The sequence below is a fragment of the Nematolebias whitei genome, chromosome 15 (genome assembly GCF_014905685.2).
Source record: "Nematolebias whitei isolate Nwh7 chromosome 15, NemWhi1, whole genome shotgun sequence".
Lineage (NCBI taxonomy): Eukaryota > Metazoa > Chordata > Actinopteri > Cyprinodontiformes > Rivulidae > Nematolebias > Nematolebias whitei.
In genome coordinates, this window is record NC_056512.1 from 44,743,466 (window position 1) to 44,758,293 (window position 14,828).

The window sequence follows — 14,828 nt, forward strand, 5'->3', positions numbered from 1 at the left end:
ATATATTTATGTTTACCTTTAGAGGATAAATAAACAAGAGGAGGCAAGATAAACAATGAAGCCAGTTTTAATGGAGCTCTTACAGATTCCACACTCATTTGGAAGTGAAACGTGTGTCAGGACAACCCGTGTGTTGACCCTAACCCATTAACCCCCACCACCCGGCTCCACTGGTCATCTTGGTCTGATCCACAGAACAACAGGTGTCAAATGACTGCAGATGTGCAGGAAATGTTTAAAAAAAGAAGAAAAAATAATAAAACTTACAACAATTAGAATATCAATTCTTAATATATGTTCCCTTCATACATTTTACATACACTTTACATCTATGGTCACTTTGTATTAACAGCAGTACCATTGTTGTGTTTGACCCCCCACCTTCAACAGGCAGGGTCAAATATTCCAGTTGTGGTTGATTGCTGAGCTCCGCCACTTAAGGGTGTAGGTTAGCTCCACCGTGGGGGACTGAAAACTGCAACTGACATAACATCATACACACAGCCCCCCCAGGGAGGAGACGATGAGATCCTGTGGGGGCGTGTCCAGGAACGATTAAGTCTTAATGAATGATCCTGGAAATGTGCCGGGCTCGGTGGAGGTGGACATCAGCGGAGAACATGTGAACGAACAGCTTCGGGTTGTTTTCTGTATTCGCTCTAGAGCTCCCTGGTTTGTGCTGAAAAGGTCATGTGACTCCTACAGAGCTGCTCGAATTTGTGCACTTCAAACTAAAACGACATCCTCATCGTCAACAAAAAGGAGCGAGAGTTCACGTTTAGCTTTTTTTTTTTTTTTTTTTTCCATAAATGGTGACAAAAGGAGTGCAAATATAAATTAAAGAAAGCTCAAAGACTGTCTCTGAAATGAAAAGGCATTTTTGTGGCGTGAAGCGCCAGGTGAGGTAAAGCCTGTACCCACAGAGCAGATGCACGTGCACTGTGAAGGAGAACATTACTAGCGTTGGCCAGAGAGAGACGGGATATCTACGGTACTGAATTGCCCTCTGACAGATTCCTTCGGTTTGCTTTTTTGTCACACTTAATTGCAGTCAAGAAACAAAATAAACTGCAATATTCTTGTCATATCGATGGTTAACGTTTACCTACATTAACAGCTGGTGACTGAAAATTGTTCAACTATGGCAACATCAGTGAATGAGCCGATTGGGACAGAGCGGTCCGACAGTTTTGATGCGTTGGTCAGGATTTATGTTCACTGAGATATTGGATAAATAATGCTAAAGACATAGAATAAATGTATTAATACTCCCAAGTCCAAAACCTAGTACACAATACTTGAATGGTGGAGATGGTGTACAGCACCATCTGCATGTTTCAGCTGTTTTCCTGCTCTTCTGCAGGTCTTTAAGTTCTCCAGAAGCCCGTCAGTCACTCAGGTGTGCTGAAGCAGAGGAACATCTAAAACATGCAGGGTAGTGGCCCTCGAGGACCAGGACTGAAAGACCAGAAATGCCAAGGTTCTAGACTGGACCAAGCCTCATCTGGTCTAATCCCATTTAGCAAGCACCACGCTTTTTGAATTCAAGCAACCCATAATTTTTTTGTAAATTAGAAATTAATTATGATTCAGTTATAAATGTTTTGAGCGTTAGGCTAGAGTTGGCAAAAAACCCGTTGGTCTAGAAGAAGTTTCACAAAAGCCACGTGTGCTTGAACGCCAAGTTTTGTAGATACGGCGCTTCGTCGCCTTGTCTGAGCTACGATGTTTATTCTTAACAGCCGTCTTTCTCTTTTTTTTTGGAGATTAGCAGCAGATTCACTCTCATATTCCAACCCAAACCAACCTGCATCTACTGTTTGTGAAAAACACACCACCTCCCATTAAATCATGAACTAGTGTGTATTTTTATTAATCTGAGTCCAATTTTATTCTCCACATCCAGGTCCGTTTACTGCTAGATCTGTAAAATAAAAAACTTAAATAGAGCCGTTATCCACAAATGAGGTAAAAATAACAGTGATGAACCAAAATACTACAAGAGTGCTTTGACGATTCATTAAGGGGGTGGGGGGGTGTCTCAAAAAAACCCTAAACAACTTGTAAAGCACTGCAGACCTCATTTACCTCAGCTAAGGTCCTTCAATGATAAGAGGCAAAGACCAACAGTCCAACACGGCAGAGGTTGTGTGGTGGTCTGGGGCTGCCTTGCTAATTGTAATGAACAAAATTAACATCAACAAATCATGTATCAAAGCGTTCAGCTCTTTCAGGACAATCCTGCTATGGCTTTTGGTATTGGTGCAACTTTAGCTTTTTGGAATATTTAGCCTTTTCTGCCACATTATTCTCATAGGAAATGAACGGAGCTCATTTTACACCCTACTGTTTACAACCTTTTACTGCTCCGTTCACATTTTGTTCTGGTTCAGCTTCTTTCAGTGTCCTTGTGCAAATTTAAACTTTTTTTCAGTTACTTTCAGCTAATTTCAGCTGTTTTGTGCTCCTTTCTTATTATTTCTGCTAACTACAAGATTGTGCTTCTTCTAAATTAGTTTAGCTAATTCCAGCTTGTTATGCTCTTTTCAGCTTATTTCTGAGTTTCAGCTTTTTTTGTTAAGCTACAATTTAACTTTTTTTAAAAATTATAATTTAAGCTTTTTCAGCCAATTCCTAACTTTTTGCACTCATTTCAACTTTTTTCAGGCTAATTCAGCAACATGTGCTCGCTCCAGTTCCTTTTGGTAATTTTATGCTTCTTTCTGCCTTTTTAGCTACTTTTCAGCAGTTTTTGTGTGTGTGCTAATTTAAGCTTTTTAAAGATAATTTCCACCTTTTTTGCTCATTTTTGTTTCTTTCTGCTTAATTGAGCAAACATGTTCTTTCTGCTTTCTTATGCTAATTTAAAATTGTTCTACATCTTCAGCTAGCTTTTTAACATTTTTTTTTAAACTAATTTCATCTGTTTTCAGATAAATTAAAGTTTTTCATGGTAATTTCTGCTACTTTCAGCCTAATTACTGGTAACTTCTTTCTTCTAATTTCAGATTGTTATGCTCATTTTAGCTTTTTTCTACTAGTTTCAACCTTTTCTGCGATTTCAGCTACTATTTAGTGGTTTTTATGCAGTTTTAAGCTTTTTCAGCTAATTCCACATTTTTGTGCTAGATTAAGCTCCTTTCACTTCCTTCTGGTAGGTTAAGCTTCTTTCTGCCTTTTCAGCTACTTTTCAGCTGCTTTTTTTTTTTTTCCAATTTCAGCTTTTTTTTATCTGATTTCCCAAGTTTTGTGCTAATTTCTGCTTATTAGGTTGCTTATTTCAGCAAATATGTGCATGTTCTTTCTGCTTTCTTCTGCTAATTTAGGCTTGTTCTTTAATTTTAGATACATTTCAGAATGTTTTTAGCTAATTTTAGCTGTTTTTCAGCAAGTTCTTTTGCAATAATCATTCACACTGCATTTTCGCTGGAAATGCAATTTCTCTTGTTGTTGTTGTTTCCGCCAAGTTTGGTTCAAACATTTATTCAGTTTAGGTGATAATTATTTTCTAACAGGACCAGATTAGTTTGGATTGCTTAAAGATAAAACCATTTTTTATTCTCTCAGGTTATCTTTCGGACAGAAGCATTTGAAGATCTGAAATATGGAAGTGTGACAGAAGACATCTGTCAGAGGGGCGAGTACTTTTCACAGCGCCGTGCTCCGTCAGTATGCATTCCTACCAAAACTTTGTTTCCAGCAAGAAGACGTCAACTCTCTGCTTGAAATGAAGGTTGTTCTAAACCAAAAATCCTGCTAAGAAACGCACGACTGAACTCTTACTGATCTTTTTCGTTTTCTGACCTCCTGTTAAACTCTCGTCTCGCTTCTAGCACGGCGAGTCTTCTTCCCCGCCATCATCTCCCTCTCTCTTTCCTGACCGTCCTCCTGGTTTCCTTCTACGCCGCTCTTCTCCTCGTCTCTCTTTGGGTGGGACTCTCTGTGGGCACAGGCTGCCAGTCAGCAGGAAGCTGCAGGATTCTCCCAGACCAGCTCTTTTCCCCTCTCGGGGATGGTGTCGAGGGGTCCTGCTGCCCTCTGCTGCTGGCTCTGGAACTGATTCTGGGGTAAGGGCGGGGGCTGTGGGTAGGCTGGCGGTTTCAAAACAGTTTGGACAGGAGGGAGAGTTGGTGGCAAGGAGTATTGCTGTAGGTGGGGATGGGGGTAAACCTGAGGTGTGGTTTGGGACTGGTGGAGCGGTGGGGGCTGTGGGTGGGGCTTGGCCTGAGGCTGTTGCTGTACTTGTGGGGGCTGGTGGTGAGAATGATGCTGAAGCTGTGGAGAAGCTGCTCCATTTTTACTGAGGCCACAGGACTGAGCTGCACAGTGGATCTGACGCAAAGTGTCCAGCGCCTCGCTCTTAGCGTGCTTCAGCAGGTCGGCCTGTCCCTGAGAGTGAGACATGAGACAGAGACACAGAGACATTTGTAAATATCGCTGATTCACACTTTTGTTTTCCTCTTTTTTATTTTTTCTCTTTTTTTATTTCCTCTTTTTAATTTATTTTATTTTTATTCTATCCATTTCTACAAACTTTGGGCTATTTTATTCATTCACACATCAAGACGTCCAGCACATTCAGGAGATGGATGCAAACTAGGGATGCACGATATTATCGGCATGGTATCGGTCTCAGCCGATATTGGCGTTAAAGTTCAATATCGGCCATTCCATCAAAATAACGCGCCGATGTAAAAGGCGCTGTTTTTACCTGCAGCGGCAGCACAACACGATGACGTCACGCGCACATGATCTCACGGCGGAGAGGAAAATTCAAAATGTCGGCAGTGTGGAAGTTTTATTATTATTTTATTTTATTATTATTATTTTATTTTTGGTGAGGATGTCGGATTCCAAAGATTTCTGGACTACGTTGAGCCTCGCTACATCGTCCCCAGTCAGATATTTTTCTGACGTAGCCTTACCCGAGTTACAAGCCGTCATTTCTGACGTCACTGAGAAGCTAACAGCCGATAGCACTTGGGTGAGTTTTACCACAGACATTTGGACGTCGTGTTAGCCCGTTAGCATGATCAGTCTTACGGAACAATGGACAGACAAAAACTTTGAACTTACAAAGTGTGTCCTTCATGCACAGGAGTGCAGAGGATCCCACACTGCAGCTATAGGAACCTGGAACAAACCTCGACAGGTGAAACGGCATCGCAGGTGACTAATGCTAATAAATAACATTTAACACTTTTCATTTAATAGAAGTTAAAGTGCTGTGCATATCATACGGCTGTTACTGAATATATGTCACCAGCTCTTACAGCTGTTGCACAATTTTTGAAGCAAATAAGCCTAAATAAGATCCTTATGATCTGACAACAGAACGTATATAAAATATCGGTATCTGCATCAGATATCAGCCAAAAATTCAATTGTGCATTCCTAATGCAAACACTTTTGGTTTTTATGACTTATTAAAAATAAATTAAAAATATCTAACTTTGATGATAAATATTTCCCACAAGGAAATGCATAAAAAAATGCCTCTTGTTTTCTTTTTAGCTACTGTTCTGCAACTTTTAGTCAAGTCAAGTCAACTTTATTTATAGAGCACATTTAAAACAGATCATGATATCAAAGTGCTTAACAACAACAATTAATGAGTAAAATTAAAGAGAGAAAAATATATTTATATACACAATACACTAATAATAATAACTGAATAATTAATAAAACACATTTAAAACATAGGGTCACAGATTAAAAAACACTAGATCAATTTACACCGAGTGAAATGTCTGTGAGAAGAGATGTGTTTTTTAGCTTTTAGTTAGCCTTTTGCTATTTTCAGCTACCATTGTTTTTTAATGTATATGGATATTTCTGTTCAGTGCCCCGAGATGACTTCTGTTGCGACTTGAATTGAATTGAACTACTGGACTTTAATTAGCCTTTATTATTTATCTAGCTTTAAGCTAATCGTGCTGCGTTTGACTGATGTTTTAGTACTTTTAGCTTGTAACTAACCCCCTTCTACTTTTGGCTTTTAGCTAGTCTTTTGTCACATTTAGCTTTTATCCAGCATTTTGCTACATTTGGCTTTAAGCTAATTTGCTCCTTTGGGCTTTTAGGTGACATTCTGAATCTTCTAGATTTTAGCTAGTGTTAGCTAGTTAATAAACTGTTTTAATGCAATAAACAATAATAATACATTTTATTTGTAGGCGCCTTTCTTGGCACTCAAGGTCACCTTACATTGTCAATGATAAAAACAGACACAATATTATACACACAGTAAAAACAAGTAAAATAGAAAAAAAAGGAAAAAATAAATAAATAAACACCCGTAATATGGTTTCATAATTCTGGTTTAACTTACAGTCACTCTAAGTCTTTCATCTGATAGAAATTAATTTTCTGTTTTAAAATGAATTTTTCTTGATCATACAAAAATGTTTTAGGGAAATGATAAACACAAAGACTGGGGAACAGTTTATTTCCTAAAGAAATAGAGACCATTAATATGGAGGGTAGAATGTGACAAAAATAAATGAATATATAATAATTAAATGTATCATTTAACCATTCAATACATCATTAAATCATTAAATATACAATTAAATTTTAAATGCACAATTAATTAATTAAATGTCCCATGAAATAAATATCATTGCATGGGACATTTAATCAATTAATTGCGCATTTAATTGTATATTTAATTATTTAATTATGTATTGAATAATTAAATGACGTGTTTAATTATGTGATTATTAGTATTTATTTAATTAATTTTGTCACATTCCACCCTTCATCCATTAACTCCTCCAAAGGACCATTACATCACATTACACCCAGGAACTGAAGCAGCACAGTTTGCATGGAAACTGTGCACATATATATATATATTTATACTTAGCAGAGGCAATTTTACCATGACTTCCCTGTATTTAAATGAGCTGTTTAAATAGCTTATTTTTCAATTGCTTCCTAAACATTTTTTAATTTGATGCAGGGAAAGAAAGGGAAGAACTCGGTTGCTTTTCTTTAACACTTCATGTAAAAATAAAAACCACTGAATCACATTTTAATGTAATAACCAACAGTGAACTGAAGGGGGCAGTATAAGTCCAGACAGTGATCCTGGATGGCTGCCAGCTCCTCTCTGCTGGAGATAATGTTACTGCTCTTTGAGCACCCAGAGGTGAATCCCAGCTATAGGACGAGGAAGCGGCCAGAACAGGCATCCTGTGTTTCCAGCTCTGTTAAGTTAATCGGAAGCGGTGGCCATTCGCTGCCTGCCAGTCTGAGAATGTCGTCTGAACCTTGGGGAAATAAGGGGAAGTTTTCTCTACAGGATACTGTTGCTGTGTGGAAGACACACGTCTAATGTTACCAAAGGCAAAACCAGATTGATGATGTTTTTGCCCGTGTCTGTGAGTGTGTGTTTACAGTTAAAATATCTCATGAAGTATTCAACGTGTGCATCTACAACTGAGTAACTCAATTTAAGATGGCCGCCACAGAGGAAATAAGGGAGAAAGGTTTACATCATGTTAGTACATTTATTTTTCTAAGAAATCAAAATCTTTACTTTTTTTTATTCCTTCTTCAACGCCTAAACTAAGTTCTCTTCTCCAAAGAGGCCACTCAAACTCAAGCTAAAAAAAAGTGACATCTGTGCTTCTGCAAATATTATCTCACAAAAAGCCTCCACCTTCTATTAGACCCACTTTGACAGCTTGGTGGACTAACATCCCCCGTGAAGCGACACAGGCTTACCTGCTGTGCACAACAATGACAGGCAAACGATGAAAAGCATAAAGTTCCCATTGTACGCTCGGCACACAGTAATCTGACATGCTGCAGGAAGAGTAAAGGTTCTAACCTGCTTCACAAAGCCTGACATTTTACTCACAGGTGATGCTAATCTGCTGCAAGTGGCCTTTTACCCAAACCATGCCAGCACTGAAACCAGCAGCATGAATAAGTCAGGTTTGAGAAAGAGGAAAAAAAAAAAAACTAAAATTATGTAAGGCATGAGTCACTGTGCATAAAATAAGAAAGCAAGATGCTGGTTCTGCTGCAACAAGTAAAGTACACTTGTAGCAGATGCGTTCACACCTACAGCTGCTCAGAGGTGATCCTCAGGGTGAAATCTGGACGCCTAATTTCACTACAACGCCCGATCAAATTCCAAATGGAAAGCGGATTGGAGAGCATCCTGTGCTCCAGCATCAACCTGTGGCATGGAGGCTGCACAGCTGCAGAAAGAAAAGCTCTGCAGAGAGTGGTGAAGGCTGCACAGAAGATGTTGGAGTCAGTCTCCCCACCACCTCGGATCTCTACACATCACGATGCAGGGGGAGGGCGCTCCGCATCATGAAGGACTCCACTCACCCTGCACACAGTCTGTTCCTGCCCCTCCCCTCAAGCAGGCGACTGAGGAGCAATCAGAGCAAGCTCAGAAACAGTTTCTTCCCTGCAGCTGTCAGACTGCTGAACTCAAGCTGCACTTAATTCAGCTTACTTTTTTTTAAACTTTATTTATTTTATATATATTTATTTATACTATTTCGTATTTATTTTATTTGTTAATTGTTTGGTTTCTTGATCTGGGGCCTGAGTCCAAATTTCGTACCATAAACATGCAAATGTGAGCTGGTGTGAGAATAAAAAACCCTAAAATCCTTGAAGAAAAGCAGAATAGATGACGAAATGATTTGCTTAATCAAAAAGGGTCAAAATTGTAGTTGAGTGCAAAAATATAAAATAACATAAAATCTGAACTACTTTGGTGGAGAGTTGATGAAATGTGCATGACTGAGAAATGTTAATTGCGGTACAAATTACAATTGAGAGTGATTTGACACTCGAGACAAGACGCATAATTTCTTTGAGGTTTTAATTATTTTCAAAAAGAGCTTCAGTAGTTCTGACGTGTGCTTCAAAGCTGCGCTCTCTGCTTTTCTTTTGACAGAGAGGTGCAAAACGCATCATTCACAGTGACGGCTCTGATCTTCCTGTCACCGTCCAAGTACAGTTGAAGTGCGTGCGTGCGTGTGTGTGTGCGTGAAAACAAGACAGAAAAAGGCTAGTTCTCCACCTAGTCTTTCCTCCCTTCTCGTCGCCCCTCATCCCTTTATCTATCGAGCTATAATGCTGGGAGATGAAACGTGTGTAAATATGTGACAACAATAACAAGTAAATGCAGTTAATAAATAATGATTGCATTTATTAAAATTAAAAAAAGCTATCTAAACCAACGTGACCGTGTGAAAAAGCAGTTGTTCCCTAAACCTCAAAGCTAGCTGTGCTAACTCGGCAGCAACAACTGCAATCAAGCGTTTTCACATCTAGTGGGTCTTTAATGTCTTTGTGGAGGAATTTTGTTGTCGTGCTTTTTATCATTGTCCTGCTGCTCCAAGTGAGCTTGATCTTAGTAACGCCACGAGCCGATGGCCGGATATTCTCATTCAGGATTTTCTGATAGAGCAGAATTCATGTTTTTATTATCAATTACAACAAGCAGCCCCAGACCATTACACTACCTCTGCTGTGTTGGACTGTTGGTCTCTTTCTTACTGTTGAACCATGAGCTCTGACTGTAACTGAGGTTAGTGTGGTCTGCAGAGCTTTTGGTGTTCTGGGTTCTTATGGGAGGTCTTGCAGGAGGAGTCGTTGATGCTCTCTTGGAGAAGTCTTGTAACTATCGTACTACTGTTTCAGGTTTTCTTATTTATGAGTGACTTCTTGATTTAGCAGATCTAACAACAAGAGGATGCAGAGGACAGAGTGAGATGGAAGAGGATGACTCGCTGTGGCAACCCCAGAAATGAAAAGCTGGAAGAAGAAGAACAAGAAGAACGAGAACAACAAGCAGAACATGAACAACAAGAAGAACAAAAAGAAGAAGAACAAGAAGATCAAGAATAATAATAAGAAGACAATAATCAAGTAATCAGGCCTGGGTGCAGCCAGCTGGTGAAACTGAACTCAACTTTCCAACAAAAGTAATAGTTGATATAAAAAGAGAGGAGATTAGATTTGTATGCACAGCCAGGTTGGTTTGAATAACTCTTTCCCTTTAATAAATAAAGGTTGAACGAAAAATGAAATAATTTTAAAGAAATTGAAATTTGTATTTATTCTAGTTGTCTTCATTTGATATTAAAATTGGTTTGTTTCAAACGTAAACGATTTAAAAAAAAAAGGAGAAATTTGTAAGAGGGCAAATCATTTTTCACAGCCCTGTGCAGCGCCTCAGCGCCTGCTGAGAATCTGGAGAGGCTGACAGGTGAACTAACGAGGCACGACTGCCAGGCTTGGCAGAACAGGCACCGGCCTTTCACCAAATGTTCAGTATGATGCAGAGATTACAAATGAAGGACGGGGAAAACGAGGAGGAGGAGTTCTGCGCATGCCAAGATGCCTTTCTGTTGAGAGCACAGCTCGTTGAATAAATGAGACGAGGAAGCAGCGAAAGAGGGACGTTTGCAGCTTGAAAGCCACACAGGGATGAGAGGAGTTGGACGGTTTAGGGAGTGAGGGTGAGAGGAGTTGATATGGAGGAGTTGTTTTTCAGATCCTGAACAGTCTGAAGATGCCAGACTTTATCTCTTTTTGGTTTTCAACTACAAGTTCCCAGATTGCCTTTAGACATGGATTCTGCCACCAAAGGCAATAATGTTTTTTTTTTTTTTCAGTGTGTTTGTGTGTGTTCATTTGTCTGTAGCATTAGCAAAATATCTCATGGACTATTGCATGAATCTTAATTAAACTTGTAGAAAGTATTGGATATACACCTACAATGGATCCACTTAAGAGTCAGTCCAATTCAAGTTGTGTAATATAAAACAAAAATAACTTGGATAATTTTGTAGATACTGAGCTAAAATTTGGTGTGGTAGTAGCTGAGAGTCATCCTTAACTCATAATTATGACTGCTAACATATCTTACAATATCTCCCATTGTTGTACAGGACTGTACACAAGGTTTGACTGAAACGGCTATAACTCCATCCTCTCTCATCATAAGGACATTTTAGTTTAATATTAAATCAAAACAAGACGTTCAAACCAAAATAAATATTCAGCACCTCCAAATCTGAGGTCATGGTCCTCAGTCAGAAAAGGGTGGATTGCCCTTTCTGGGTTGAGGGTAGAGTTGGCATTTCTAACCCAAACCTGAAACCCGTCCCAGACCAACCTGGATTAGGGCCGGTCCGGGCCATTATAATGTGATTAATGTGCAGGCCGGGCCGGTCTCAGGCTTTGATGCGGTTTTACGAATCAAACAGCACAAATAAAACTTAAGAATGCACAATATAACATTGAGTTAATCTACTTGTTGAGGAGGAGGCAGGTCCAACCGACCGGTTTAAAGAGGTTTTAAAAAGTCGCATTAAGCTCAGATGGACAACCTGTCACCGATCGAGCGCTTCCGCTGATTGAAATGGACTTGCGACTTGTCCAGGATGTGTCCCGACTCTCGCACAGAGATGGCTGGATATGGGCACCAGCGACTCCCGCGACCCGAAAAGGAAGAAGCGGGTAAAGATAATGGATGGATGGATCAATCAGCTGATCACCGGCTGCGCGCGTCTCCGCACCTGCTGTCATCTGCGGTGAAGGAAGTTGCAGCATCTACAAAAGTCGAAGCGAGCAGCGCGTTCAACGAAAACAGCCTTGTTCTATATTTTTCCAAAAGATTTTGCTCTAAAAATATTTTTGTTCATCTGTGTAATAGCCGATCTTTAGAGTAGATTTTTTCAGGCTATTCGTTTTTATGTTAATATCCATTTGGTGAAACAAGAAATGTCATATCTTCCTTTCATTGAAATGTGTTTTTAAAATATCATGCCAAACTGATTTGCTTACAAGCACTTGTTACAGTTAATTTGATCGGATCGGGTTGTGTCAGAAAAAATGGCTACGGACTGGGGCTGGGCCCGGGTCGGATTTTTTAGGCCTGAATGCAACTCTAGTTGGGGGTGATTTTCTGCCTCAAGTGGAGGAGTATAGTCTTTTGAGGTTTTCTTCACGAGTGATGGAAGACTGGAGCAGGACATCAACAAACGGATCTGTGTGGCTACCGCTGTATTGTGGACTCTGTGCCGGTTCGTTGTGGTGAAGAAGTAGCTGAGCTGTAAGGCAAAGCTCTATGTTGGTTCGTCTACATTCCTACCCTCACCTCACCTAGACGTTGGTTAGTGACCGAAAGAACGAGATCACAGATACAGACATTTGAAACAAGTTCATGCTGGAGGGACTACGTCTCTCGATTGGCCTGAGAGGATTGGAGTCCTCCCAGAAGAGCGGGAAGAGGTGGCTGTGGAAAAAACATGTCTAGGTTTCCCTACTTAAGCTGCTGCCCCCACAACCCGACTCCAGAACAAGTGGAACAAAATGGATTGATGCTTAATATTCATAAAAAAACAGTTAATTTTTTACAAAACTGAAAATAACAAAGTGCCTTTGAAACTCTGCCAACAGGAAAACATACAACGTGAATATTGTCGTTTCCCCGAAGTAGATACCTTTTAATAAATATAAATTTTAAACAATTCTAATTATTAATTGCAGCTCTTTTAGTGCGACATTGTCTTGAGAATCAAACTCTTCTAACTAAAACTTGAGTAGAAAGCTGAACCATCAGATCTTCTTCAGGTGGTAGTAAATAAAGGAAACAACATCCTGTCTGATGTGTCTGTGTTTAGCTGAGTCAGCTGTGCACCGCCAGCGATCACGAGATGAGAACTGAGCTGCTTTATCTCTCGCGTCACAGGGCAGGCAGTGACAAGAACGCCTTTTTCTCAGCATCTTTAAAGCTTTGGGGCCTTGAGCTAACTAATTGCGTGTAGTTGCACTTCTTCCAACAAGTGTGAACAATCCTATCAAGTCTTGTCAAGATAGATACACGAGAAAACAAATAAAACAACGCTTGGAATCAAAGTTAATTACTTAAGAGATTTAGGGATTAGAGAAGAGAGGAACACAATTAGCCCAAGAAGCTCCCCATAAGACACCATGAGGTTAAATCTCAGCTACAGTGTCTGGGATTGCTTATTCAGCTGGTTAAAGTCTTCAGAATAATCTCTGAGGTGCCTATCAATCAGTGTTCATAGCTACAGTTTAGATCATTTGGATTTGTATATATTCAAGAGGAACTTGGTTGTAGGAGGCGATGTTTGCTCACCTTAAGCACAGTGATGTTCCAAGCATAGCTCTCCATGGCCTTCTGAAGTTTACGGCCCTTCAGACCCTCCTTCGCTCCAATCCGATGCAGGTCTTCGTGGAAGTCCAGACCTGAGCAGATGTATGAATGGACGCAAAAAGGAAACAAAGATATCAACATGTTAGGACGTCATAATCTACCTTGGAGAATAATTGTCAGGGATTTTTTTGTCAAATGTTATGGATATTATTATTTCTATGGCTGAGAATATTCTTCCTCTCTGTCCTGAGAACAAAAAACCAAAACAAGTTGGAACCCTCTCCCAAGACACCATCTTATCTCTGCCCATGAACCATACGTTTGTGTAAACGGAGAGTGCTGTACGGAGGCTGCAGCTAGCTTCAAGGACACCCCATGAACTATGTTGAACTCTGAGCTGAGACGGTTATAAAAACAAGCAGATAACGCGGCTCGTGGTTTATATTCCTGTATACATCTACAGGTGTGTATGTTTATATATAAGTATGTAACCTGTCCTGAAATCTGACCTTGAAAGTAAAATGCCAGAGATTAATCTTCAGCTGCCGTAATCTGTGGTTCTTTTGAGTAAACAACGTCGGAGAATGAGAGAATTTCTCCAACAATATTTGTAATATACAATGTATTAACTCTTTACACTACGCTGAAAAAAGTGCAAACGCTTTAAAGAATGGCGACATGGAGGACAGCTGCTCTCTTTAAGCCTTTTATGAGGTAGTTCAGGAATAACTAAATTAGTCCCGTCTTGTTAAGACTTCTATTGAGTTAAGTAAAGCGAGTTTTGAATGGAAGGAGCGAGCCCGAGTCTGCATATGTGGTCTCGTTGGGCGGCCACCATTTGAGACTAGTTGGCAACTCAAAGAAAATTAAGTAACCCAAGAAATTACAACAGTGGTCTCACTGCATTCTGAGTGTTTTCAACCAGTAAGCTGTGAGGTTGTGTTTTGGGCGGCCAATTTAAAAAAACTGACGGCCTCCTTTGGATTTGCAAAACTGTATTCTAAAGCTTGAACCTTGTTTTGTTGCCCACTTCCATCGCATCATACCAGCCTTGTCTTTTTAGGGGATCCACCATGGACACCAAAACTATTTGCAGCTTTGACTTCTGTATGAGTCATAATTAGAAACAAAGGCAGCAGAAAATATGGTGTTACTATACTACACAGATATAGTGATTGAGTAAAGAAAAGATAAACCACGAAAGATGAGTTGACAGAGAAATGCACGTTTATTTTGTCCTTACTACATATTTGTGTGAGTATGTGGGAAAATATTTATACAGTAGTCCCTCGCTACTTTGCAGTTCGTTTTCGTGGACTCGCTCTATTGTGGTTTTTCAAAATAAGATTGGACATGACCACACTTATTGATGGATGAGCCACACGATCAGACTGGAATTTTTATTTAAAATAAATTATTTTAAATTATTTAGCACCTGCTGCACCTTTTGTGCAGCCCAAGCTGCAGGAGAAGCTTCCTCCTGCAGCTGATCAGCTGATCTCCGCTCTGCAGTGGAGAAGTGGGCGTGGCCAAGACCAGCACAAGGCAGAGTGCAGTTGCAAGTAGAGAGCTGGAATCATGACATTCTGTGCTCTTTCAGAGAGTTTAGAGTTATTTAGAATATTGCAAGAGTATGGGAAGGGTTTAAAACAACATGTACCTG

General features: G+C 39.8%; 1 protein-coding gene across 1 annotated transcript in view; it reads right to left on the reverse strand.

Moving 5' to 3' along the window:
- Nucleotides 1-3,721: 3,721 nt before the first annotated feature.
- Nucleotides 3,722-14,828, reverse strand: part of plcl5 (phospholipase C like 5) — a 103,956-nt gene continuing 92,849 nt past the window's right edge. Inside the window, exons 5-6 of the mRNA XM_037689272.1 lie at nt 13,148-13,257; nt 3,722-4,389 (exon numbers count right to left, since the gene is read on the reverse strand). Coding sequence (XP_037545200.1) covers nt 3,961-4,389; nt 13,148-13,257 — 539 coding nt within the window. The 3' untranslated portion in view covers nt 3,722-3,960. The remainder of the gene's footprint in view (nt 4,390-13,147; nt 13,258-14,828) is intronic.